Genomic DNA, 25,460 nt, shown 5'->3' with positions numbered 1-25,460 from the left:
TGCGACGATACACATAGCGGCTCCTCTTTTCAAAGATATCGTCACGTTCGAAATTCTCAGAGGTCGGTCACAGAGTTGGGCACGGCACGTTAAGGAGAGTACCCAATGGGTTATCGGCGACGAAATGAATTCCTAAAACTCAATTAACCGTGGCCTCTTTAACGGCCAAGGCTTAACGAACGACGAGACGAGAAGAGACGAGTAATGAATGGTCGGTCGTGCAGGATGCGCCGGGTTTCAAACCGGGTTGAGCTATCCGTAAACGTTCATCTGAAACCGATACCCGCCCTAAGAGCATCGAATGTGATCCAACCCTTTTAAGTAGGTCTAACAATAAGTAAAACGCTAGGAATGCAAGGGATAGCTTGATGATACTTCATCGGAGGAGTACGAGATCAATTTCAACGTGAGTCATCGCGAGTTCTTAAATGACACGGTTTCAACGCCTTTTACGATCATGTAAAAAGTGCTGATTGAATTTTAGTTTAAAATAATCTGAAATTATTGCAACTTAAATTTAATATCGGAATTTGAAGTCTGTTATATAAATAGTTTTAACAGCAATAATTGTAGTCATTGTATTATTAATATTAGAAAGTTAAATATAGTTGATGAAAAAATATAATATCAGCAATACACTTAATATTACACAGCATTGAAGAAAATATAACATCGTAATGCTAATGAAAACTGATCAACATTTTACGGCCTACAGCTCGTACAAGCGATTCACGAAAATTAATAGATCATCGGTTTTTCTTTCGCAACGACGATATTTGTTCATCTACCTCTTGCTATCTCTCGGCTCGCTATTCTCTAACCGTTTTTTCTTAACGGAGAAGAAGAGGAATGACGAGGAGCGTGTCAGAATGAATGTGACGCCGGCGGAACGTCGCGGCTTTCGAGCAAAAACTACGTCGCGTAGTCCTCTCGCGTGGCTTCTCTTCTTGTATTACTCTCTTCTCTCTTCTTCCCTCTTCTCTCTTCTTTTTTCTCTTTTGCACTCGCTCGCCGCGGTGCACTTGACGCACGACAGTCCTCTACGTAACGTTACAGGACGCGTTTAGTCGTCTCCTTATCCGTTCTCCATAAACGCGACGACGTCGACGGCTATCTACCACTTCACGTGGCACCAACCCTGAGACACGAGTGTGCTCGTGCTAAAAGGGAGAAAAAGTCGGGGCCAATCAATGAGATAATTTACGTGCAGTATCCCTGGCCTGATATAGTTCCGACATTACAAGCCGATTCGTGTTATTTCGATCCTGTTTTCGCGTAAATGACGCGTGTCCTTGTATCTTTTACAGATTGCGATTAATTTTGTTGTCGCTATAACAAATTTCTTATTTTATTACAAAAGTAATAAAGTTGCATTGAAAGTATTTATTTTTTAATTCTAGTGCATATTTGGTTATTAATAATGTGACATTTAAAGGATAAAAGTATTTTAGCATTTAAATACTTAATGAGAAAATGTGAAAATTTAATAAAAGCAATTTTTTAAGTTTTAGAATTATTAACAAAAAAGATTTTTTATGATATTAGTTATAATATTAATTAGTATCATTAATTAATAAAATTGTAAGTATGTATGTAATTGTATCAAAATTGAAACAGTTAAATTTTTCTCGGAAAATTTAAATGTTATGATACAAAGTAATGATCTGACGCATCAAACATATGGGAGACAACCGTAATATTGCCCATAGCTAGCAAATGTCACGATGACGAATTCGATGATAATCCGGGTAATCTCCTGGAATTCAGAGGTAGCTGGATTAAGAGATGCTTTTCATGGAAATAGCGTGAATGACTAGCTTATCTAATTCCGACAAAGAGATAGTCAAATTTTATGTGTACAGTCGCAAATATTTCCGATTACTCATTGATCTTGATCATTAACGATACACGCACATGAGCGAGTTCGAATTTAATCTTTGATACATAGAAGATTTATAATGTATTAGACATTGTCTGGAAAATTTGCAATATTGCTCTGTTTTATAATTGAAAAATATAATTGGAATTATAATTGCTCCCTTTGAGAAGGAGAAATAAATGAATACATTTAGCATGATTATTAGTGAAGAAAAAATATATAAATCAATCAGATTTTTCTAAAATAAATAAAGATTAAATTTTTACAATAATGACAAGTGCTGCGATAAACTACTTTTTTATTAATATAGAATTATATTTGCATTGCGGGAAAAACGCAATTTAAAAAAAATATTTACAAAGAATTTAATGAAATGTAAATACATTTTGAACCTATTATTTTTTATTATAATTATTGCAAAGATGTTTATACTTTAAAGGAATCTTTGATTGTTATTTATTATAATTTGGAAAGAAAAAAAATATGTTTTCTATTAGCAGATGCGTCCGTATTATCGCGATTATGTTGATTGTATATTGCGTCCATTATTATCTGATTAGGCCCGGTCAGTTAGCGGTCGAATTTACGGGTTCTAAATCAAATTGTGACTCGCGCGCGTCGATCTTGATCGCGATGCGCTTGCGATGTAATGCATTGCCATCGCGATTGGTCACGACAATTTACTGTAACCGTCTGGGAATCCATTGACACGCGTGATTTGTCGCAATTTGCTACGGCTATATAGGAAACATTTCGGAGCCAGCTTTTGTGACGTGACGCCAGGTGACTTTTCCCTTCAGGGCGTTCGCATAGATCGGCTCGTGCTGCAAAAGCACTACAAAGGTAGTAAATCTCGCGGTTATATTGAATGGAGACGTCGTCGTTTATATCTCCCCCATAACGCCCCCTAACATATAAAACTCCGGAGAACGGTTTACCAAACGCCCATTCAGCTTTTTACCAAATACTGTCAGTGTAGATAAACTTATGTTTTTCGAATATATATTAATATCGAGTTGATATAAATTTTCTGTAGGGTGAAATCATTTTTGTTACAAACGAAAATTGTGTTATCCGAATTTATCAACGCGATTTCATAACTTTATCATGTCTCTGCCAATACACACGTACATACACGTGCAAAATGTGGAGTATCAACCATCCCTCGATAGTAATTCATTTAGTTGGCGACGCAAACAAGTTCTGATATACGCGTCGGCCAGTTTTGTGGACGGTGATCTAGGTGGTTGATCGATTAAGTTGCTCGTTAAACGACATCGACGATGAGTGGGATCCTCCAGGATGACTTCTCAGGATTGTGCGGTGTGTCACGCACGAAATCCGCGTACTTCGCCTAGACGACAGGCGGTGTCCAGCTGAGAGTCATCGGCGTCGGGTCGGTAGCCGCGTTTTTCATCGTCGTGTCGGAGCCTATTCAAGTGTTGGCAGTTTTTCACGCGGCGGGCGACAAATATCCCCACCAAAATCTCCTTTGGATGAGTCCCCACGTGGTCCGGGATGTCGCATTCTCGCCAGCATTCACCGTGCTGATCCCGTATAAGTCGCGTGTACTCGCGGAGTGATTTTTCGAATCTATCATCGCGGATATAGCGAGCGGTCCGAGTAGAAGTTATTCCCATTTCGAGAAAAGTGATTTTGCGCGCCAACAAATCCACCGCTCAATCAATTTCTGTGCGTGTCGCGCACAGAGTAATCAAATTTTCCAGTCGCGGTTCACGGACAATTTAACATCTCGTCGATAGTGGGATATCCTGTTAAAATCCCATGCTTCCGTCAGGAATTAATGACGACGCAACGAGCGATTCGTCGTTTTTAATAGGCGCCTGGTTCGCGATACTCGGTCGAAAAACCACATCGGTCTCGTAACGTATATTACGTCAGCGTTACGATTCACTCCGATATCTACTTAAATCCAGGTTAAATCCCCGACTCGAAAACTCACGGACTTTGATAGGTGCGCGATGCGAATTCGCCGCCGATATACGTAACATATATAGACTTGATTCGGGGATTTTTCGCAAAGTCGATTTCGCTGGGACACGAGTGCGTCGCACCGTCACATTAAAATCTGCGCGATTTTTTTTTTGTTGAATTCCGATAACGATGTAACGTATATAACGCTGCTTTCGAAATTTGACTAGTTCGTATCGATCGAGACAAAAGTGCAATTGAAGTGGAATCGCGAAAGTGTCATCTGTCAAATTTATTTTTTCGCATATAAAGTATATATGTATGTCTATCGCAGATGATACATTGTCGCCGCAATTATAATAGAAACCGCGAGAATCTGTGGTGGAACGATGCGTTTAAATCGTTATTGCGGCTAGCTGGTGGTCGTAATTTGTACGGTTTACAATGTACGGATTGAGATGACACGTCGAGACGGAGATTCGCAGCTATGTCTACGGCGATCATTGGGTGAGTTATGGCGATTTCGTCGCCAACGTTAACATGTCTCGCGTTGACCTAGGACGTTTTCCGGATTCCACTTTAGAATCGGTAAATTGAATAAATGAAAAAACACATTTGGGTTATTCTTATCTCCGATTATAATTCTTCCTATTATTATGCATTTGTCGCATTAATGATAAGGAAATTCAAGAAATTAGAAAAAGATTTTTTATTTTTGTAAATTCTGCATATAAATGTCTCTCTCATGAATCACGCGTACTGTTTATTTTCTTCAAAAAGAAACGAGGTATGTGTTTGCAGATTTTCTTTGTAGCGGTAAGTATCTTTTTTTAGACACAATCAGCTACGACCAGATATCAGTATAGAAGACGTAAGTAACGAGCATTGACTGGATGCTGCGTCACGGACTGCATGACGCGCGCAGACCGTTCTTGCGTGTTGGAATTTTGTCACGGTCGGATTTCACGACGTCCCGGAATTTCGCGACTCTCCGGAATTCCATGATGCGGTCATGTGTACATCGCCAACCACGCAGGGTTCCGACTCGGCACGTGAGCGCGTGTTCACGCGACGGCAGCATCCTGCATCTCGTACTATCAGTCGCGTGTATCGATACCGATAATAGTACTTGTTAATCAAGTGGTCGAAATTGACGCACTCGAGCTCATTTCATTTAAATCACTTTCAATCCTAGAGAAACCTATGCATTTATTCTACACAGAGAGACTTTACCCTGAACGTGTGAGACAATTTTATAAGTTTATACCACAATGAGATATCAAATATGTTCGATTAATTTTACTATTAATCGTACATATTAATATTTTTTATCGTGGTAAATATTAATCAGAGAAACTTATAAAATTCTTCCAGTACCATATATATTGTTCCACGATTATCATAATTTTTAGGCTAAATTCTAAAAGAAAATTCTCTCCATGTATTTAATCCTAGACGAAATCTACATAATGTCATAATAATTAAAAATGATTATATAAATGGATATTCAAAATAATTCGCGCGACAAACAAAAAATATCGCGACTAATGTCTAACGTTATGGAATTCTTCTCAGCGTTCTTTCCATCCCGATGACACGTCTCACCCGTCCGTGAAACACTCACGAACATCTCGCTCTCGAACATTTTTCCTCCTTACGTCAGACGTCCCGGGAGAGATCCGAATGTTAATGTATCCCCGCGCCTTTCGATGCCGTAGTTCGCCTTCGTCGCTGTATACATCGCGTGTATTATCGCGTCCGAGGTGATCCACGGCCGTTAATGAAACGGCTAGCAAGTAGTTGTCAGCGGGACGTCGATGTGACTAAGTTTGCAATTATGTAAACCGGCATACCGGCGAATGGGATACTCGTACACCTTGGTTCAGAGACGGCGCGATCATCGTCGATGTGAAAATTGAAAAATCGATATTGACGCTGCTGACGTAAATTAGATACTTTGGAATGTGGCACGGTACATTCTACAAGTGGCTCTCAGTATTCAAGAAAGCAAGAATGTCACATCGAATGGCAACAGAAGGCAAATGTGGTCTACTAATATACACTGTCTTCTTTTTGTACAGTTATTATTTATTTTTATTACTATACATTTGTAAAAAGTAATAAGAATCTTTTAAAAATTATGATTATCATTACATCGAATGGATGATGATTTGGAGTGATGATTAAATCAATCTTTAACCTCTATGTGTGATCTTTATCTTTCAAATTTTTTTTTAAAGAATGTTTGACACATGCGTAAAGGTCTCTCGATTTAATAAAGCATAAATCGTTTCTTCACACATCCGGCAGCAAATGTCGAATACAGTTGCGTATTTGCAATCGAGTCGCCGTGCCGCTGCTGCAGTCGCGCCAGTGCAATTAAACCTCGAAACCTGAGTCGACTGCGTACGCCGTATCGTGCTCCACGTTACGACCCGATGTATATAACACGGAGAGTGTGATGATGAATGCATGGCAAAGACCTGCGGCGAAATCTGTATCACGTGAATTTATACCGTATCTTCCTCTTATACATTTTCTGCATAAAACGGAATAATTCTTGTTGAAGATCGCACTGATAATATAATATATCTCGCCCAAAAAATTGAATTCAATTTAATAGTAACAATCAAAATTTCTTAATTAGATTAGAAGTCTTGTAAAGAAAGGAAAAAATTGATAAAAGCGATAAAAATCTGATAGCTCGAAAATTAAACGTAATCCACCGCGAGAGAAGATTCCGTTGAACAGAGACGAAATAAAGCGAATATTTTAAGAGGATTGGGGACGCCGCGAAAGAGAGAGAATGGCATTCCGCGCGGTGCATCGAGTGCATTGAGACGGAGTAGGCGGGATGAGGCGAAAGAAAGGCATGTTTGGTCCAGCCCGCGAGAGTATGGCGAGCCAATAACCCAGCCAAATTAAAGCGGATAACGAAAGCTCCTACCGACACGATCGTTGTTCACCTGTGTTCCATAACACGAGATGCATTTGCATTACGCAACCGCTTTTGCGGCGGCTTGACGCACGCAGAGAGAGAGAGAGAGAGAGAGAGAGAGAGAGAGAGAGAGAGAGAGAGAGCTCGTGCGCGTAACTGGGTTAGTTGCAATCCGCGGCGCGTTCGCTATATTTTCTTAATTTCTGTGATTCTCTGCGCTGTCTCTCTTTGTCACACATGTTGATTTAAGACATTATGCATTTCAGATTTCAAAATATAACTAAAAATTATACAGATTTATTTAACACATTTTCTAATCTTAAATCTAGCGAAAACTATTGATTATATTAATTATAGGATTTGTGACAAACGCAATTATTCTTATTTGTATATCAAAGATTTCTGTTCGAGAATATATTAGAAGTGTTATTTGTGATGTGGATTATTTATATTAATTTCTGTGTAATTTAAAACAAAAAATTAAAATGTACAACATAGTTAATGTAGAGAAACTAAGTATCAATAATTAAGTAATAACTATTTTATGAAATGTAAGGATTTACAAAGGTACATGTGTCAATTAAACGGATTTAATGCACAGTTGAAATATAATTAAATATGCGGCATACTTTATTGGCAGTAATGTGTTTTTTTTTTCAACACTGATTACCTCGGGCATATTTTCTCTTATCAATTACAACCGATCAAATGCATCCTGTACTTTCGACATGTGCAGTTGGCAATAGTAATAACCGTACTGCGCGAGTTTAGTATATAATCATGTGAAATTTATTTGCATACGAAATCACTTAGAATCGCCGCAAATTGGAATGCACTCGATAAAAACGGTCTTATCGCATATTCCAGTTCATATTCCTGATCGACATTTTTAACTAACGGGTGTATTTTTGTTGTTTCTAGGTTACCACAGCTTACCGTTTTAGCGAAGATTTTGTGCCTCCTGATGGTGAGTAGCTTCGTAATTTTGTTAATTATTTAACATTAAGAAATTGTAGTCCCTCTATTTTCAGTAATTGAGAGTTTTCTGAGATATATACGAATAAGTACACATTAAAAAAAAATTTTGTCTTTATATTGTAACTAAACTATTAGAGAAACAATCTAGTGGGACCACAATATCGCAATTAAAATATAAAAAATATATAGCATAGTTATATATCGTTATTTAAGACACACTTATGGAGGGAAGAGATATCTCGAAATATTTATTTTTCAACACCGACGCATTCATCGCGCTATAATTGGCTCGTAATCTTATCTTTCTGAATGTGTCCGATTTGTAGCACGAACCAATTGCATAAAGGTAATCTGATGATCAGTCGGCCTAGTTTTCGCGAACGGTAACGAGCTGGTACGAGGTATCGTATCCGAGAATTTCAACCGCAATTCCGTTGAAGCCACAAAATCACCTACTTTTGTAGCTCGCGGAATATATATGTAAAGATATACGGCGGACCGCGCAATCTCGCGAGGGTGACTAGGTCAGATCTGAGATATCCCAGTGTACGAAGAAGAGGTCGAGACCTCTGAGAGAGCATCGCGTGCTTGAAACTTGTGCCAAGACTTGAGTAAATCGGCGATTATGTCGGCACGCACCTTACCTGCCATAGATTAATGATCAGGGCGCTTCCACTCCTACGCGTTTACAACACTGACAATTTATATGGCCGAGGCAGCGGTGCTCGCTGCTGGCTTTGAACTCATCTTAACTCATCTTAACTCATTGCGGCGTACGTTTAATTTCCCGCTGTGGGCGCTGCAAAGCGCTATAAGTTTTGACGTGGAATTTTTAAGTACTCGGCGGTTCATTGCGGTACCGCTAGCTTGTCATCGCACTTTGATTAACTGCGTACACGATATATCAAGAATTATAGTTTCTTTTTTTGACGAATTTTTGTTTTCAAAACTATTTTTTATATAAGTATTGTAACATATGTTTAAACTTGCTTTAATTTTAAATTATTGACAATTTAACCTGATTTCGAATGGACTGAAAAATAGTTTGATTGAACATAGAATAATCATTCATATATATCAATTCTGATTTTTCTATTGTAGTATTTAATATGATTTTTGATATTAATAAAATAATTTTTCAAGCTTGAAGCTATATATAAATTGCTCAATACTATTTCAGATTTTACATTTATTATTTTTATGCTTTTAAAATTGATGGAGCTATTTTCGACTTTCTAATATATATACGATAAGAACAATCTATGCGACAATTCTAGCGTGCGGAGACACAAATCGTATTTAATAAGATTTATGTATCCTCGATATCGAGTCTCGAGAGTGCAGTAAACGATTCGCTGATTCAATAAATAATTAAATGGGTGGTCAGTTGAATCGCGAACGATAAATTTAGATGTCACCGGTTCGAGTAACTGTCTGATAAATAGCGCGACATATTCGAGACTATTCACCTTGATGATGCGTTCGCGTGAGAATTTAATGAATGGTCGATACATGAAATTGCAAAGCTATTCACTGACGATTGTCATTATCCTTCTCGCTCCTCTTTACGCACTATGAAAGTCCTGTCGATTAAATGATAATGTGAATATTGCGGAATGAGGACGCGGAATCAATTAGCGTGCCGAGTCTTTATCGATACATCTATAAGGACAAACACATATAATGATGCATATTGCGATGCACTTATGCAGAATTTGTTACATTGCGACGCTTATTACAGCATAAAAAATTTCGGCAAATATATACGGTCGTTAACTTAATTTTTGTTTGTTAAACGATAGAGAGAAGCGTCGTGTTATGTTTTAGTTCTACTTGTCGCTTGAGCTATATACGATCGACCATCTCAAAGATATTAAAAGGTGAATGTTACAGGATCATGGAACTGCAATAAACTCTCGCAATGTGAATTTAATTGCTCTCTGTGACCGACCATTCACATGTATATTTGTTCATTGTGCGGTTATTACACATAGATACAGCATTATTCAACGCTATTTCCTTGTAATAAATCATGAAGTAATTGCGCGAAAAACATAGCATTAATTTACGTCAAGAATAATCAATTTAACATGTTATTAATTTTTAACTATAAGACACTTTCCGCATGTTTTGACATTTCTTTGACAGATCGCATCGAACATCGCAATATGTGCATTGTCAATATTTTTGATATAAACAAAACGCCGCTTTCAGCGACCATTAATGAATGGCTCGTGTTCGCTCGTTAACGAAATTTCTGCCATCAACATGTATGGTATTTCCGAACAGTCAGCACGATGACTTTTCGTCTTTCTCCGACACGGTTCACTTTTATCGCATCTTATCCGTTGTGTTGGCGAATCAACGAATGACTCGATGTCGTGATATGTGAACCGATCGTAAAAGCGTTCTTCTTAGGCGGCCATGAAAGAATTTCGGCGTCCTTAACGATTCTCGGGTCGGTCGTTGTTCTGAAAACACGGCACGCGAATTCTTATCTCTCACCAGCTCGATCCTTTTATTTAATCGGAGAAATCAACATAATATACGCCAAGGGTACTATATAAAACGTGACTCTCTAATTTTGATTCGAATTGTCTTTCACGATTTCTCCATGTTTAACTGCCTCTTATACTAACTCCGTTCGTTTAATATATTATACGATCGTGCTTGCATATGAATTTTATCGACACATTTGAATAATTCATTAAATATCGGAAATAAAACTATACGCTCCCGGCTAAAGTATCATCATCGTAAAACGGGCATCTTGAATACGGTCCTTTTACAAATCGCATAAATATATAACGCCACTGATTTGATATTGAAAGAGCTGCCGATCCGAAAGAACGCTTGCGATTACTTTATTTTCGAGGAACGATTTTTTTGTTACGCATTTTATTATATATAAACGACTCTCGGAACAAAGTACCGGTAAAACAATTTCACAAATGACGTGGCCGAGGAATTTCGAATACACGAGGGCTCTTGTAATTGCAGGTGGTGATGTGCGGGGCGGTGCCGGCGATGGTGCGCTCCGTGAGTCTCTACTCGACTTGCAGCAGCGGCAATGTTACCGTAATAAGCCGCTCGATCAAAGCCATGGGCCGCGACGATCACAATGCACCCTACCGTAAGTAAGATACCGTAATAATTCGTTATGCCTTTCATTGTGCTAATATCATCTAAACGCGATGAATAAAACATTTTTTTAATCACAGAAAAAACAGTATCCTTGAAAGAATGCAAATATGCCTTGATTCAAGTATATTTTATCCTTATAATAGCGTCAAATATAAATAATTTTGAATAAAGGATAATTTATCCTTAAACAAAGTGCAAAATATTCTTGGTTGAAGCTGAAATTTACTTATAAATATTGCAAGGACAAGTGAGCATCGGATATAAGCAATACTTTCAAGTATATATAATAATTCTTAGTTCAAATGTGACTAAGTTTGTTTTTACCATATGCGATTTTTAAAACAAGAATATATCTTAAGGATAAAATATACTTTACACAAAAGAGCATTCTATGCTTAAATCAATCAAATAGCGTTCAAGAATAAAAATATACTTGAATCAAGGATTCTTTTTTTTTCTGTGATGAGGAAAATTACTTGAATACATTTTGTTGTTCTTATTAAATTGTTCTCCAAATTTTTCAAAGCGAATGATTCATTGAAATAAATTTCTTTCCTTCATGAAAATATATTTTTTTTATTTAGAATATAATCTTTTTGATATTAAAGTGAAGAGAATTTTATTATATGTGCATAGTAATGTAATTATCTATAGGATTTATCGAATCTGTTAATTAAATCGATTCGAATCTCGGCATCTCGTTATCGCTCCGATCGATAGTTTCGTACATAAAATAAAAAGAAGATTTCGTGCCTGTAATGTCCAGGCACGCGGTGCAACTAAAGAACTTAATTTACTGCGATTCTTATCAGTCAGCCTCCATTGAGGACCTTATCTCTCTCTCGTTTTCACTAGGAAATGCCTCCACGGCGGGGGCTTTTCCGGATAAATCTTCATTTTTACGAACTAATAACTGCAGTTCTATTTTCGCGAATGGAACATTGAGTGCACGGAAAGAGGCGAAAGGAGTAAAAGAGGGTGGCTCGCCAATGAATTATGACATAATTCTGCTTTGTCTCGATTGTTTTTGGCTAGACACTGTTTGTCTCTCGCCCGTTTGCTTTATCGTGCATCGAACTCGCGCTTTTTCTCTCTTCTTTACTTATCGAATTCCTTGTTAATCGCAAGCAGGTTTACAAGGAGTTTAGCTTTACTCTTTTAAAAATCAGGGGAAGTTACTTAATAGAGAAATGCGTAGAATATACATTTACATATGTGCTTGCTTGTTTTCCATTTGCATTTTATCGCCTCGACATACATTCGCTATGATCGCACCGACGCTTGTTTATGTGTTGCGATGATACATTTACCAAACATTTCGCATCCTTGACTGATTCACTTAAATCGGGCAGATCGTTAGCGCAGGATCATGATGAATGACACTTCTCGCGTTCGCCTTACATAACTCGCTCGTTTACGATAATTTGCCGATGACCTTAATAGTGATCTAAAATTAACCTTGTTTAATATAGAGGCAAATAGCGACAGATATTTTAGAACTTTGAGTTAATAATTTCTATGAAGACTAATTCAAAAAATTCTATGTCACGTAGTAAATAATATTCATATCGTTACTATTTTTTGCGTATAACTTTGTATTAAAACAAATTTGAATAGAACGATGAATCATTAATTCATATCTCATATGATTATTTTATTCAAAATTAGGTATGAACAAATCCTAATAATAGTCAAGTGCAGATATTAGGTGCAACAAAATTGTTTTTAATTCTTCTTCAATTATTTTGAATATGAACAGGGCTCTTATTAACCCTTTTCACATCTGATTTATATATATAAAATAATCTAAAATATAAAGCGTGCTTAATATAGAGCGCAATTAAGATAATAGAAAATTCTACATCGTAGCTTAAAATTTGTTGAACTCTCGTATGAATCCGTCGTCGAAACGGTCTGCCTACGGTGGTCTCTTTCGGGCTTTCGCGAATTTTTCCGCGGGAATTTGCGCGCGATATCCCAGACGAAACGAGCGACGAGCCGGGCTGTCCGCCCTACGTGCGGCACGAGTACGAGGCGGTTCCTCTCGAGACGATCATCGTCGAGGTAGGGGACGAAAGGAAGGCTCGAAAGGAGGGAAGAAGGCTCGCTTGTGCAAACAGAGGAGCCAGTTTTCGCGCCGCACGCTGCGCGCCGCGTCTGCACCTCCCCAAGATCCATCACCTTCGCGTACCTTCTCCTTCTCCTTCATCTCCTGCCCCTTTTTACCTCCTCCTGTCTTCTCTCCTCTCGCACAGGTTTCCCTTTTCCCTCTGTTACTCTGCTCTCTCACCTCTCACGGCACTCAACTGCCGACAACGAGTCTCTCCTGACCGGCGATTACTTTAAAGCCCCTATCTCGCGCAGCAAAATACGGCACGTATATGTTGCTGCACGAGGGATCGAGACACTGTGAGAGCGTCCTTGAAGAGTGTATCAGGCTTTGAGGAAGAATGTGACATGACGAATCTTCAGGAGTTTCAAGTCTTCTGAAGTTTCGTTGTGCAAGTTATAGTCATCCGGTATCCCGATGATTTACTAAATGAAAATATGATATGATTTGCTAAATGAGTCATGTAATATGCGCCCCATGTCATGCAATCGTGAAAATAATGCAATAACTGTCTGTTGAGTCATTTTTATATAGGTATACAGATAAAAGAAGAGAGAGATTGTACAAATTCTCATGATTATTTATTTCTTATTAATTGTCGTATTAGATATTAATATATCCAGCTGTGATTTAATTACAATTCGTATTATCAGACAAGAATAGAAGAGTAGAAATTCTGAGGACGAAAGAGAAAGGGAATCCAGCCAGGAATGATAAGACATAATTCAAGTGCGTCAGAAGTAACACGATAATAACTATCATCCACAATCAAGGCAAATAATAATTATCGACTTTTTGTTACCCCTATCGAGTAAACGCAGATATGATCGACGTGGCACGCTTATAATTAGCATGACGCGACATACTTACCGCACTCATTTAAATGATCTGTCAAGCGTCTCGTTTGACGTTTAACGCTCCGAGAAATCGACTGATATCTATCCGCGCGAATTTCAACACTGTCTCGCGAAAGAGGGAAGATCAAACGAAACTACGGAGATCTGTATACGCACATATATACAAAGGGAAAAAGGGGAGGCAGGCAAAAGGCGGAGAATCCAGCAGCACCGATCGTTCGGACTGGAATTTAATTATTCGAGTCGCGGCGGACTGTGATTACCGCGTCAGCCCGATAAACCAGGTTCTTCACCTGTCGCACCTTTGATCCATCTTCGTGATACCTCGCGTTGCATTCTCCCGGTCCGTCTTGATGCGTCGGTATTCGTCTACTGTACATCGTCGAAGAGTTGGACGTTGTTCCCGGTGCGCGCGTTCCTCGCATCGGCCAATCGTGCGTTTAGGTGTTAATGACAGGGTCGCTATTATACGCGCGCGCTCATAACGAGTGAGCTGCGCCTCTCTCTTTCTCCTCCTGCCTTTCCCTTTTGACTTTTTCTTGCGCTTTACACGGTCGGTACCGGCCATCTCTCCCTCGCGCGTTGTATTATAGCTTTCATAACGCCGACGCCGCGAAATTGTAGCGCCCCAGTGGTTCTCGATCCGGCGATGGTCATCTCGTCTTCGCGCCAAGACGCAGTGTTGCGTTAATAGCCGCATCGACACCCCTTAGGTCTAATCGTGCGAGGGCGCGGCATTTTTTCGGTTTGTTTTCTTTTTCTCTAACGCGAGATGACGGAGACCTCGAGTTTCTTGAATTTGTCAGGTTGTGTCGTGGGTTAATCGCGAGATGAAATGATTTGTAGTTTGCTCCGTCGCGATAGAAAAATGCAGGTAGTTGCGAACCTGTAACAAGCGGCGAATTGGTTCCTATATCGCGAGGAGCACGTAGAAGTAATATATGGGATCCATTCTTCTCTCCCTCTCTATCTCGCTCTTTTCCTCTTACCCGCGCAGGCCCATCCTACTAGTTATTATCCGGGGTAATCGTGCCTAAAAGCCGGTGCTCGCTTTTGATTAAAATTGGCTTTTAATTCATTTGGCAGCCTCTAATCTCGCGGCGGCTCCGATCAGAGGGAACCAGAGCGAGGGCGACGAGCCGAAAGCGAATAGGACGAAGAAAGGGAGGGAGAGAAGACAGGAGGTTTGAAGCGAAAAATTTAGTGGCTTCCTCTCTTCATTCTCATACGCGCCGTCGAGCTTGCGAGTGCGCCATGAATAAATTCCAATGTGGCATCTTTCGCCAAGATATATTACATCGATCGATTGTGGAGGTCTTGCAAAGGAATGCAGCTCAGCTTCTTACATGCCCTGAATTTTATATTTCGCGAATAGCGTCAGATACGTCATAGTCACAATGAGAAAATACATAATTACAAATATAATATAAAATCATTTATATTTTTATAATTATTCACATATTATTTTTTATTACACACTCTTATCCGCTCAATTCAATATCCTAGGAATTTAATCGTAGAAAATCATTCTGGATACTCTCGTTCCTTTGCATTATGTTTCTCAAAATTCTAGATGAATTTTCTGGATGAAAATAATCCTGAATATTTTCGATCTGATATCAAGATTTATTGTGTTCAATTGACATCCTGAAATTTGGAGAAAAGAATTCATTGGTCGAGGGAGATCCATCAAATGGAAGATTGAAATCAATGCGCCGTAGACGGCTGTCTCCGCGCGTCTAGCAACTTACTAACAAACGCGTCAGCACTCGAATGGCGCGCCGGTCTCACTTCCTTTCTTTGATAACGATAACCATCACTTCGAAACGAAGCGACAGAGTTTCGCTGCGATTGCTTCGGTCGTCGACGGCGACGAGGCACCGGAAATGTGAAAGTTCGGTAATGGGTAACTGGAGCGAGCAAATACGTGGAGCGGACTTTGTGAAACGCGGTAATGTCGTTGCCATCGGGTTGTTATCATCGTATCTTTTTCCGTCGTTGTATCGCAGATATTGCGCGACGCATATCTAAAATTCCCGGTGTCATGAACCGGAAGGAAGAGAGAAAGTATATCGGTTCGTATAGTTTCTGACTTGTTTGCAACCATCAAGATATACTTATATATTATCATGTAACGCATATTCTGTATTGACTTGCTCTGCTCGAATTTTTACAGCTGCATAATTCATGCAATTGCTCCATTAAGCGTATTCAGGTATAGCGTAGATGCTTTTAAATTTTATTTTCTTATATCGATTACCTATCATAAAAGTTATCATTCATTAATCGATAAATTTCTCGTTTAATAAAAAAGTACTTAATATCTCTTATCAATTTCATCGATATTTGTATAAATAACATTTCTCTTTATGATAATATTAAAAATAATCCCAAGGTTTTATTTTTGTTAATTAATTAGCATTTGATTGATCATGACGGATCGACAGAAGAGATTATATATAATTTTTGCTCAAATATTTGATCCATTAAAATTATTAGATATAGTTCTGCATCATATGATCGATGAATCATTTGAAAAAATAACATATACATGAATATTTATCAATTACATTTTCATAAAACTATTTTTATTGATAATGATAAGTGAAAAAATAATATAGAATTTTTTTCTTTATGATAATTTTTATTATGAAATATTTTGATTGCTAATGCGATTTCTTGTATGCGAGGTAATCTATTCGCCAATGCTATGTGTATATCTATACCATCTATCTAAATGGCAAAATAATTGTATATTTCATGATTAATCAATCAGAGTTACAAGTTTTTTTTTTTTCGAAATCTATTTCTCGATTATAGCCTCCATTAACCGGCGCATTAATATTCAAAGAGCCTATCCGTTGCCATTTTAAGGGTAACATAATGATGTAGATATTTCTCACGTAGACTATCTCAAACGATGGGACAGAAGGGACAATTATTTGTTCTCTTTAACGATACTATCGGAATCGATGCTCCATTGCGAGGTAAACCCAATTAATTAGCGTAAGTGGTACAATTAATTGGCGCAGACTGCGCACTGTGTAAGAAGCTAAGCGAGACAGCAGTTTGAGATTAAGACCTCTCGCTTTTTTCGTCTACGAAGACCTGTAGAAGGCGGATGAGAGAAAGAGACGCAAAAGCAAGAGGAAGGAAACCGAGAGAGAAAGATAGAGGGAGGGAGAGAGAAAGAAAATAGACTGAACCGAAGAAGGGCTTTACGAGGCAGTTCGGGGACATTCTTGATTTCGATGTTGGGCGTCCGACGAGAACCACTTGAATTTAACGAGGCTCCGGCAAATGGGCCACCCTGCAGACTCATCTTCTTTATTCTTTCTATATTACTGAAGCTCATGCCGCACTACTAACCCACGGACAAACACTCGATCTCAAGATAGCGCCTTCCGTCACAAAGTTTCCGAGAAACGTTGCGATCGGCTGTAGACAAACCTATCAGCGAGAGGACAAAACTTTTGCCTTTTCAATTTGATTCTTTTCTCATTACGATTCTCTTCACGTGCTAACATGTATCGAAATAGAGATTCTTTAAAGCGTCACGCACTATATATTTTTTTATTTTAATTGAGGAGTAAATGCTTGTGGCATAAAACGCAAATTTATCTTTCATATGCGCAAAACACAAGGTATAAAAATATTAGATCGATTACACATTCTCGTTCGTGTAAACGACGTGAATAAGAGAGGAATCGAATTTCAAACGCTTCCGATCCAGTTCTGACGTTCTGACGAACACCATGTGAGCATATTGAATTAGATGTTTCTCGCGTGCGCGCTAGAAATAAAAAGGAGAAGGAAAAAAAAATGGAAAACGTTCGATGTGCGCACCTGTACCCGGCCGGTCCCTTTTTTTTTCTCCAACCGGCGGACAAAGGGTGCCTGCTTCTCGCTCGACAAAATTTCGTAACACCAGGTAGGAAGGGTGGAGGAAGAAAAAGAGACGCGAAGCGAAGTGACGCGGAGCGAGAAAGAAGGAAAGACGGCGCTGGTGCAACGTGCACTTCGGGGTCGAGGCACGACAGGATCCGCTAAGTGGCAAAGCACACACCGGACGGTCTGTGCCTCCTTCATTAGCACCAACTAGCCTCGGCGGCGGGCTTAGCCAAGCCTTTTCTTCTTTTCTCGATGCCGAAGAACACCTTGGTCGAGAGAGGGGGAGCCCGGCGTCGTTGTAGGTACAACTCGCGCCATAAACCTCGACGAGGTTTCTTCTCGGAAATATGCCAGCGTGCATACCGAAGCACAAAACGGTTCGCTTTGTGCATCCTGTCGCTTGTCCTCCGAGATCGGAGACCGGTAGAAATTGCAAGGGTTTCTCAAAGTCTCTCTCTCTCTCTTTCGGCCTCTTCCGAGTTATTCTCATTCCGAGTTATTTACTATGCATATTGCTTAATGCGAAGCATTTTCGTTATTCTCTCTTTCACGGAGAGAGAATCATTTTAAGGACGAATAATTTTAGGAATTATTCTTATTTAAATATAATAAATTTGTTATACGCTTCTCTCTCTTCTTGTGTGTTACAGAGAAACTCACCACACAATCGGAAGATTTCAGTAGGAGGCTGTACATCCTTGCGGAGAAGACCCAACGATACATTTGCTTCAATAAGCGGTGGAAACTTGTCGGCCTGGTAATTATTCGCCTACCAATTAGTAGACATACTTCATCATCTCGCGAGTGAGCGAGTAGATTTACACGCACCGGTAAACGCTCCGCATTGCACTGTTCGTAAATTTCTATTCGTTACTTACGTGCGGGGCTGTAATTTAGAAATTGGATTATTAACAGTCTGATGATTTAAGGCTTCAACGTTTACGACGTGTATTACAAGCTTTAATCTTACTTGATTCATCGTGCGTTAAATTTACCGCTCAATATCTGTCTTGAGGGGAGTTCTCGAATAATTATTATTGTTTACTTTTATGTGAGAGTGCTGCTCTTCCTCAAATCACATTCAAACCATTCTTTAATTTTCAATTTCGATCGATTTACTAAAAAACAAATTGCAAATTGTAAAAAAAAATTCTCAGGAGATTTGAATAAACATTTTTAGTCTCTTGTAATCGTTTTCTAATAACAGTTTTTCGAATAAAGCTAGACAAGACATTTTTTACTCGAGAAAAATGATATCCATCCATATTATCCCAACCCTGTAAGGGTTGAACAGCAGGTAGTATATGGCGAACCATCGATCGTTTGCTTTCAGCCTAAGAAACAAAAGGGACCGATGTGTCAGTTTTACGAAGTATTCAACGGCTCGTATCTGAGGTACAAGAGCGTGGTCGACACTACGCGGTACATCGGCTTCAACAAGTTCGGCAAGCAGATGAAGAATCCCCACGGCAGGAAGGAGTGCTTCAACTTCATCAAGTACAATCCCAGCGCCGACATAGAGCACCACAACAGCCTAGTGAACGCGGAGATGGGCGGCATGGAGCCGCCGCAGGAGTCGTTCGTCGTCTCGAGGAAGCCGTCGCCGATGATGAGGGCCACGAAGAACTCCCTGTTGCAGAGCAAGAGCGCGAGGGAGCACGCGCACACGTCCCCGCATCGCCATCGGCATTCGAATCGCTGGAAGAAGGATGGGGCGGACTCGGGGCCCCGGAGACGGCACGAGAGTCGCCTCGTCGAGGCCAACAACTATTGAGCCGCGTGCGAGCTCGCCGATCAAGACTGCCTCCTCCATTACCCCGTGAGAACCTGAGATCAGACTGCCAAATACGCTGGTGGACCGCTCGTGGTCGGGATGTCAGGAGCCCACTTAACAAAAAAAATTTTTAAAAATAAAAAAAAGACCTCGGCGCCTCCGTGAGTCGCGACTCGAAGCACCACGTTCGAATTCGGTCGGCGAATCGAGAGCGTGGACACGCGGCTCGCTCCCCTGCGTGAGAGAGCGCATGCATAACACGCGCGACACATACACGCCTTATGTAGCCTGCGCTCTGTTCAGTTCCCGTCCCCGGTGACGTTTTTCCGCGGCGGGAAACGGCTCGTCGTCGAGATAGAATAAGCATCCCGAAAACGATCCCTTGGGAAGACGCGAGACGACGTCGAAGCGTGAGCGCGCGCGAGTTCCCGTCCGACGAAGCTATCTCAATTTCACGCGGTTAAGTTCGATTTACACTTGCCCCGACTGACCCCTTCAGGCAAGTATGTAACAATAAGAGCGTCTTTTCTTTTTTCTCTAATCATTGATTACTCCTCCGTTTGGTTCGCGCGAATCAATTGTTCGTTATCTCTGTTCTTGTCTCTTTTTTACTCACACTGAAACACACACACGCGCACACACACACACACACACTCTCTCTCTCTATCTATCTATGTAGCTATCTATTTATCTATCTATTTTGTTCTTAATCTCGTGACAAAGCGTGGCCAATTAGTACATTTTTTTCTTTCACCCTTGATGCTGCGCATTGCGATAAACTGCGCGATACCAGTCATATATATGAATTCGTTTGAGCCCATTATTGCCCAATCGATCGTTGAATGCGAATGGAAGGGATTGACGTCGTACAGAAAACGCAACCGAACGGCTGCTGTGCTTCGAGCGCGGTCACTGGCCCGCGATGGTAGCGCAAAAAGACGCGCGGACGACGCACGCCGATGGACATGTCTTCGCAACTTGCCCGACAAAGGTAATCCGTCTTTCGGATATCGTGAAATATTATGAATTACTAATGTACACACATACGTACACACACATATATATTTTTTTTTCGAAATATTAATACAATTCTCGCAAACTTGATTCGCTCAAACATGTGATATTGATATAAAAAAAAATTAAAAAAAAAAATTCGACGAAACGCCCGATACAATTCGCGATGCAATTGAATATATATATATCTCAATATATATTGAATCTTGTATTTTAAGAAAAATTAAAAAAGTAGACAATTTCGTTTGTATACCGCACCGATGCACCATATAATGTTTCGGCTGTCGAAGAAAAATTACGCGTTAATTAAAAAAAATTCAAGTCACGATCTCCGTTACGGTTTCGTTCTTTCGTCGAAATCAAAGCGTTGTCGGCGCTGGTCCAGTGAAGAAATATTTGTCACGTTGCGGACGTCGTCGTTCTTACGCCCTCCTGCGCAGTTAGAGCTCACGCCGCGCAAGACTCTCTCGCTCGCTGTGCTAATTACGCCGCCTAACGTAGCGTGCGTGCGTGCCTGCCCGCGTGTATGAATAATGTGTGCGTGCCTGCCTGCGTGTTCGCGACCGCAGGCCTTACCGCCGCCGACGCACAAACTCGTGGCACGATCGATTACGAACGTGCCGAGTATATATGACGACCGACGACAGTTCTCCGAGTTTTTTCTTGATAATCCAAACTTTATTTTTTTCACCTAGGTCGTTGATATGACGATCGCTTTTTATATCGAGATCAATATTCTATCTACTATCCTCGGAAAAAGATTAATAATAAAACGATGTCATTGCGTGGCTTTGAAATAGAAGAAACACATGTTTCAGATGCGGGACATTTGAAGGTTTAAATATAAAATAAGGCTCGAAGAGAGCGCCATGTTTTCGAAAAAAGAAGAAAAAAAAATTACTTTTGTATATTTAGAAAAGAGCTCTCTATACTAATATAATAACAGCGGAAAGCTGTACATGTAATTTTTGAGGATTCTTATGAGATACGCAATAACGAAGAAAAAAGCAAAGAGTATATTTCTATAAAATGACATCGATTGAACTATCGACATATATATTTTTGAAATAATTTCACGTGAAAAAAATCTATCTTGCAAACACTCTTTTCCTTTCTCGAGCATTCGGACAACGGCGATCGGTTGGAACTGCATGTTTGTGCGCGAGCATATATTATGTATTTGTGTGTGCATTTTGCGTGCATACGTATTTCGCCTCTCCGGAACGCGGTGTGAATGCGTGTAATATATAATGCATTACCGTTAATGAACTTAATCTTTAGAATGCTATCGCAGACTGTATTATTAGGCTAGGTACATGAATATATGACGCGGTGGCGAGACTCGACGAAGGGAACCCCGAGGGACCTCTGAGTTGTTTGAAAGGTCTGAGAACGTCCTGTGCGATCTTATTTTTCGCTTCTATTTTTCCGACTGGATGCTATTTTATCTTCTACGCACAAGGAAGGCACCCTGGGGTTGATCCATTTTCGCAGACTCGCCACGTAAGGAGCGCCTGTCCCTTCTCCCCTTCAAGAAAAAAAGAGATCACTCCCTTATAGGTAGCTTATTTATTGAAATCATGTTTAGGTATTAACGAAAGCCGAAACGCCTGAGAGACTCTTCGTTGTCCTTGTACGTATATATATATATATATATATATATATATATATATATATATATGTACATGAAGATATGCGCTGCTCTCTTTTTATCGTTTTCATCCCCCGTTACTCCTCTTCCCTCATTTTCGTCTCTTTTCTACATCAGTCGTATTCCTTAATTATCATTTCGCACATTATTTCGTCACAATTGCGAATCATTCGATACGATATCATTAATTATTATTTGTTTGAGAGTATTTCATCGGTCTTGAATTTATTTATACTTTTTTCTCGAAAAGATATTTTTGTATTGCAAATTCTCTCTTCATATATAAAAATGTATAACGACTAATTGTATATTTATATTTATAGTTTATTGAACATACCGTTCTAATAAGAAGTAATATTCGAATTATGTACATGTATTGTCAAGATTTTAATATTATTTTTGAATAATTAAATTTACTTGAAGACATTTTTTATTTTGCATCTTTTCCCGTTTTGATGATGAAAATATGCTTTTTACACAAAGAGTTTGAAAATACTCAGTATTTGATTAATTTAAAGGGATATGAGTGGCAGTGCATAGAAAAGCTTATTCCTACGGATGTTTGTATGTGTGTTAAAAAAATGTAGGGAGCAATATGCACGTAGTAACGCCACGTTTCGTACAACGAATCATAGATTTAATTTTACGACGCACTTTCTTAATAAATTAAACATTCATTTTTTCGGGAACAACATTTTTTACATTCTGCGAATATTCTTTACCTTTTTTTGTTTTTTTGTTTTTTTTTTTAAATCACAGACTGCTTTTATCACATTGAAGTCTCGTACCTTTCGGTGATTCGTTATCGGCACGTGGCGAGTGCAAGCTATAAGCACGATAAGATGTCGCGTGTAAACAGAAAATGCCAGCAGCTGACCACGAGAGAAAGGCATAAAAAAATCCGACGCTTATAATTTAATAACAGATAACTAATCTAAAAAAATAAAACGTATATGTATTGTATTCTAATATGGGTATTGTAACTCCACCTTTAAAAATTAACCAACTCGTTTTGTATGTGTATAAGCCTAGCGTGTCACGTAGCGACGTGCAGAGAATCACCACGGCGTTCACGGCGATGTGTAAAAAAAAAAGATGGAATCATTTTTATGGAGTTTGCGAGTCTCTTCGAAAGCGAGATGTGTCACTGGCTGTCGTTCTTATTATACATATACATATATATATATATATTTATATATGTATTTATATAAAGAAGAAAAAAGCGATTCCCGATCAGCGATCATTCTCGCGTCATCTCATCGAACTATTCGTAATCGAGTCTCGTTTTGGTTATTAATTTCCGGATCGAGAAAAAAAATTCTATTACGATTTTTCGTTTGACACATTAGCGTGTTTAGATATTCTTACATATTGGCAAAAAAATGTCGTCGGTCTTTAAATTGTGTTAATATGATACCACGATCGTCTTATCATTCTTCTGACTCGATTGCGAGCAGATCATCATCACCTATTTCCCGAACCCTCTTCTTTTTTTTTTACTTCCTCACCATCGACAAACCAGAAAACGGTATGAAACGAACAAAACACAAGAGATGAATCTGACTCTACCCCTCCCTATAGATAGATAGTATACATAACAAATAAAAATAAAAAAAGAAAAAGGTAAAATATAAATATTATATATATATAAATAAAAAATATATATATGAAAGATGATGTGTATTGTAAGATATTTAATACCGACTTGTCTTAGGCACACCCGATGACGATCGATAACAATGAAACGATGATAATAATTATTACGATGATTGTTGTATAACGAACGACGACGATGATATTCTACACTGTAATTCGCGTTGTAATATAGAGGCCCACCCGTTACCCACTAAATCGATGTATCGATGTACCCCGGTCGTGCTGTGCTCATGTGCACGCATCTCGAAGGGATGACAGATCGCGAAAGGAAGAAAGAAAAAAAGAAGGGATTTGCAGGTGCGTCGCACTTTGGACGACGGCCAATTAGCCGAACTGAGATTTTTCTACGAGAAGGAGCCGGGAGCCACTTTCGTAACTGGCCGACGTTCAACGAGCGTCGCATCCCGGATCGGAGAAATTAGATCGGTTTTGATCGCGCCTTCGCGCTGCTCGGTATTAATCATTCTGGCTATAGCGCGAAAGACACATACATACACAGAGACACGTTTTATTTACGATGCGCGACAGTCTATTACGAACGAGCACAGCACGCCCGGCAGCAACTAGCAATAATATAACATTCCAACTTAAATCGCATACGTACTGCGAAGTCTAATAATGTGTGCCGCCGTACGAGAGAGAAAAACACTGTCAAATACACGCTCATACACTGCTATTCGTCGTATTTATTATCATTCCGACTTCTCTTATCCCTCTAATGGCTATAATCCTTAGTCCTCGCGCAAAACGACAATGTCGAAGGAATGGTGGCTAAACCAGTCTTCGGAGCGATAAAGTAACGGACGTATACGATTTGGTCCAACGAGTTATGCAAACTGCAGAAATGTTTACGAAAAAAAAGGAACTGAGACGGGTTTGTCTTTTGCGTAATGTCACAGCGCCCGTGACGTAGTTAATCTCACATTTCTCTCCCCCGAAGTGTTTAAGAATCTGTAATGATAACAGTTGTGGATAATTTGTTACTCTTTAAAAGAGGGAGAATATATTTTTTTTTTCTAATAATCTTATAAATGCGCGTTACACATATAAACCCCTAGTTGTATAATAGTATTATTGTTATAAATTCTTTAGATTTTTTCGACATAATGCCGAAAAGGGAAAATATTCCAGGGTCGTGAAAGAAATCCAACTTCATAGAGAGCGCCGAATTTTTTACGGTGATGGATTTGTGAGACTCTCAATATACTTATCCGTCCACTCGAGCCGTCTCGAGACGGAAAGCTAAAATCAAACACATCAAACACGTCGTGATGGCGGCGGCGACACGGTCCGACCGAGAGGTTCTCTATTTGCAGCGAGACGATTGAGAAAGAGAATCAGGATTTTCTACATATATATAGAGAAAGAGGGAAGGAAGAAGAAGCCGTAAAAAAAAAATGTGTTTATGAATCTCGCGTCTGCTCAAATCTCGAGCTACTTCCCATAAATCTTACGCGCCACGTCTCGCTATCTCTCATTCAAGTGTTTAACTTAAAATCGGCCCGTCAAAAAAAAAAAAAAAAAAAAAAGACCGTTGTGAGTTGCACCCTCCTTATCCTTACACAAAGTCTACCGTTTCGTTTTTCTCGCGCGTACCTACCCCTTTTCCTTCCTCCGTTTCCTCTATATCAACGTA

The 25,460-nt window shown here is 39.4% G+C and overlaps 1 protein-coding gene across 2 annotated transcripts in view; it reads left to right on the top strand.

Moving 5' to 3' along the window:
* Positions 1 to 24,500, top strand: part of LOC114931180 (fibroblast growth factor 18) — a 111,799-nt gene extending 87,299 nt beyond the window's left edge. For both annotated transcript variants that reach the window (XM_085489236.1, XM_085489235.1), the window contains exons 2-5: positions 7,671 to 7,716; positions 10,728 to 10,860; positions 18,380 to 18,486; positions 19,063 to 24,500. In XM_085489236.1, coding sequence (XP_085345362.1) covers positions 7,671 to 7,716; positions 10,728 to 10,860; positions 18,380 to 18,486; positions 19,063 to 19,503 — 727 coding nt within the window. In that variant the 3' untranslated portion in view covers positions 19,504 to 24,500. The remainder of the gene's footprint in view (positions 1 to 7,670; positions 7,717 to 10,727; positions 10,861 to 18,379; positions 18,487 to 19,062) is intronic.
* The last annotated feature ends 960 nt before the right edge of the window (positions 24,501 to 25,460 follow it).

Source organism: Nylanderia fulva, unplaced genomic scaffold, assembly GCF_048542155.1.
Source record: "Nylanderia fulva isolate GAGA-0341 unplaced genomic scaffold, ASM4854215v1 Scaffold8, whole genome shotgun sequence".
In the NCBI taxonomy this organism is placed as follows: domain Eukaryota; kingdom Metazoa; phylum Arthropoda; class Insecta; order Hymenoptera; family Formicidae; genus Nylanderia; species Nylanderia fulva.
The sequence above is the reverse complement of the archived record's forward strand: the minus strand, read 5'-3'. Positions and strand labels throughout refer to the sequence as shown.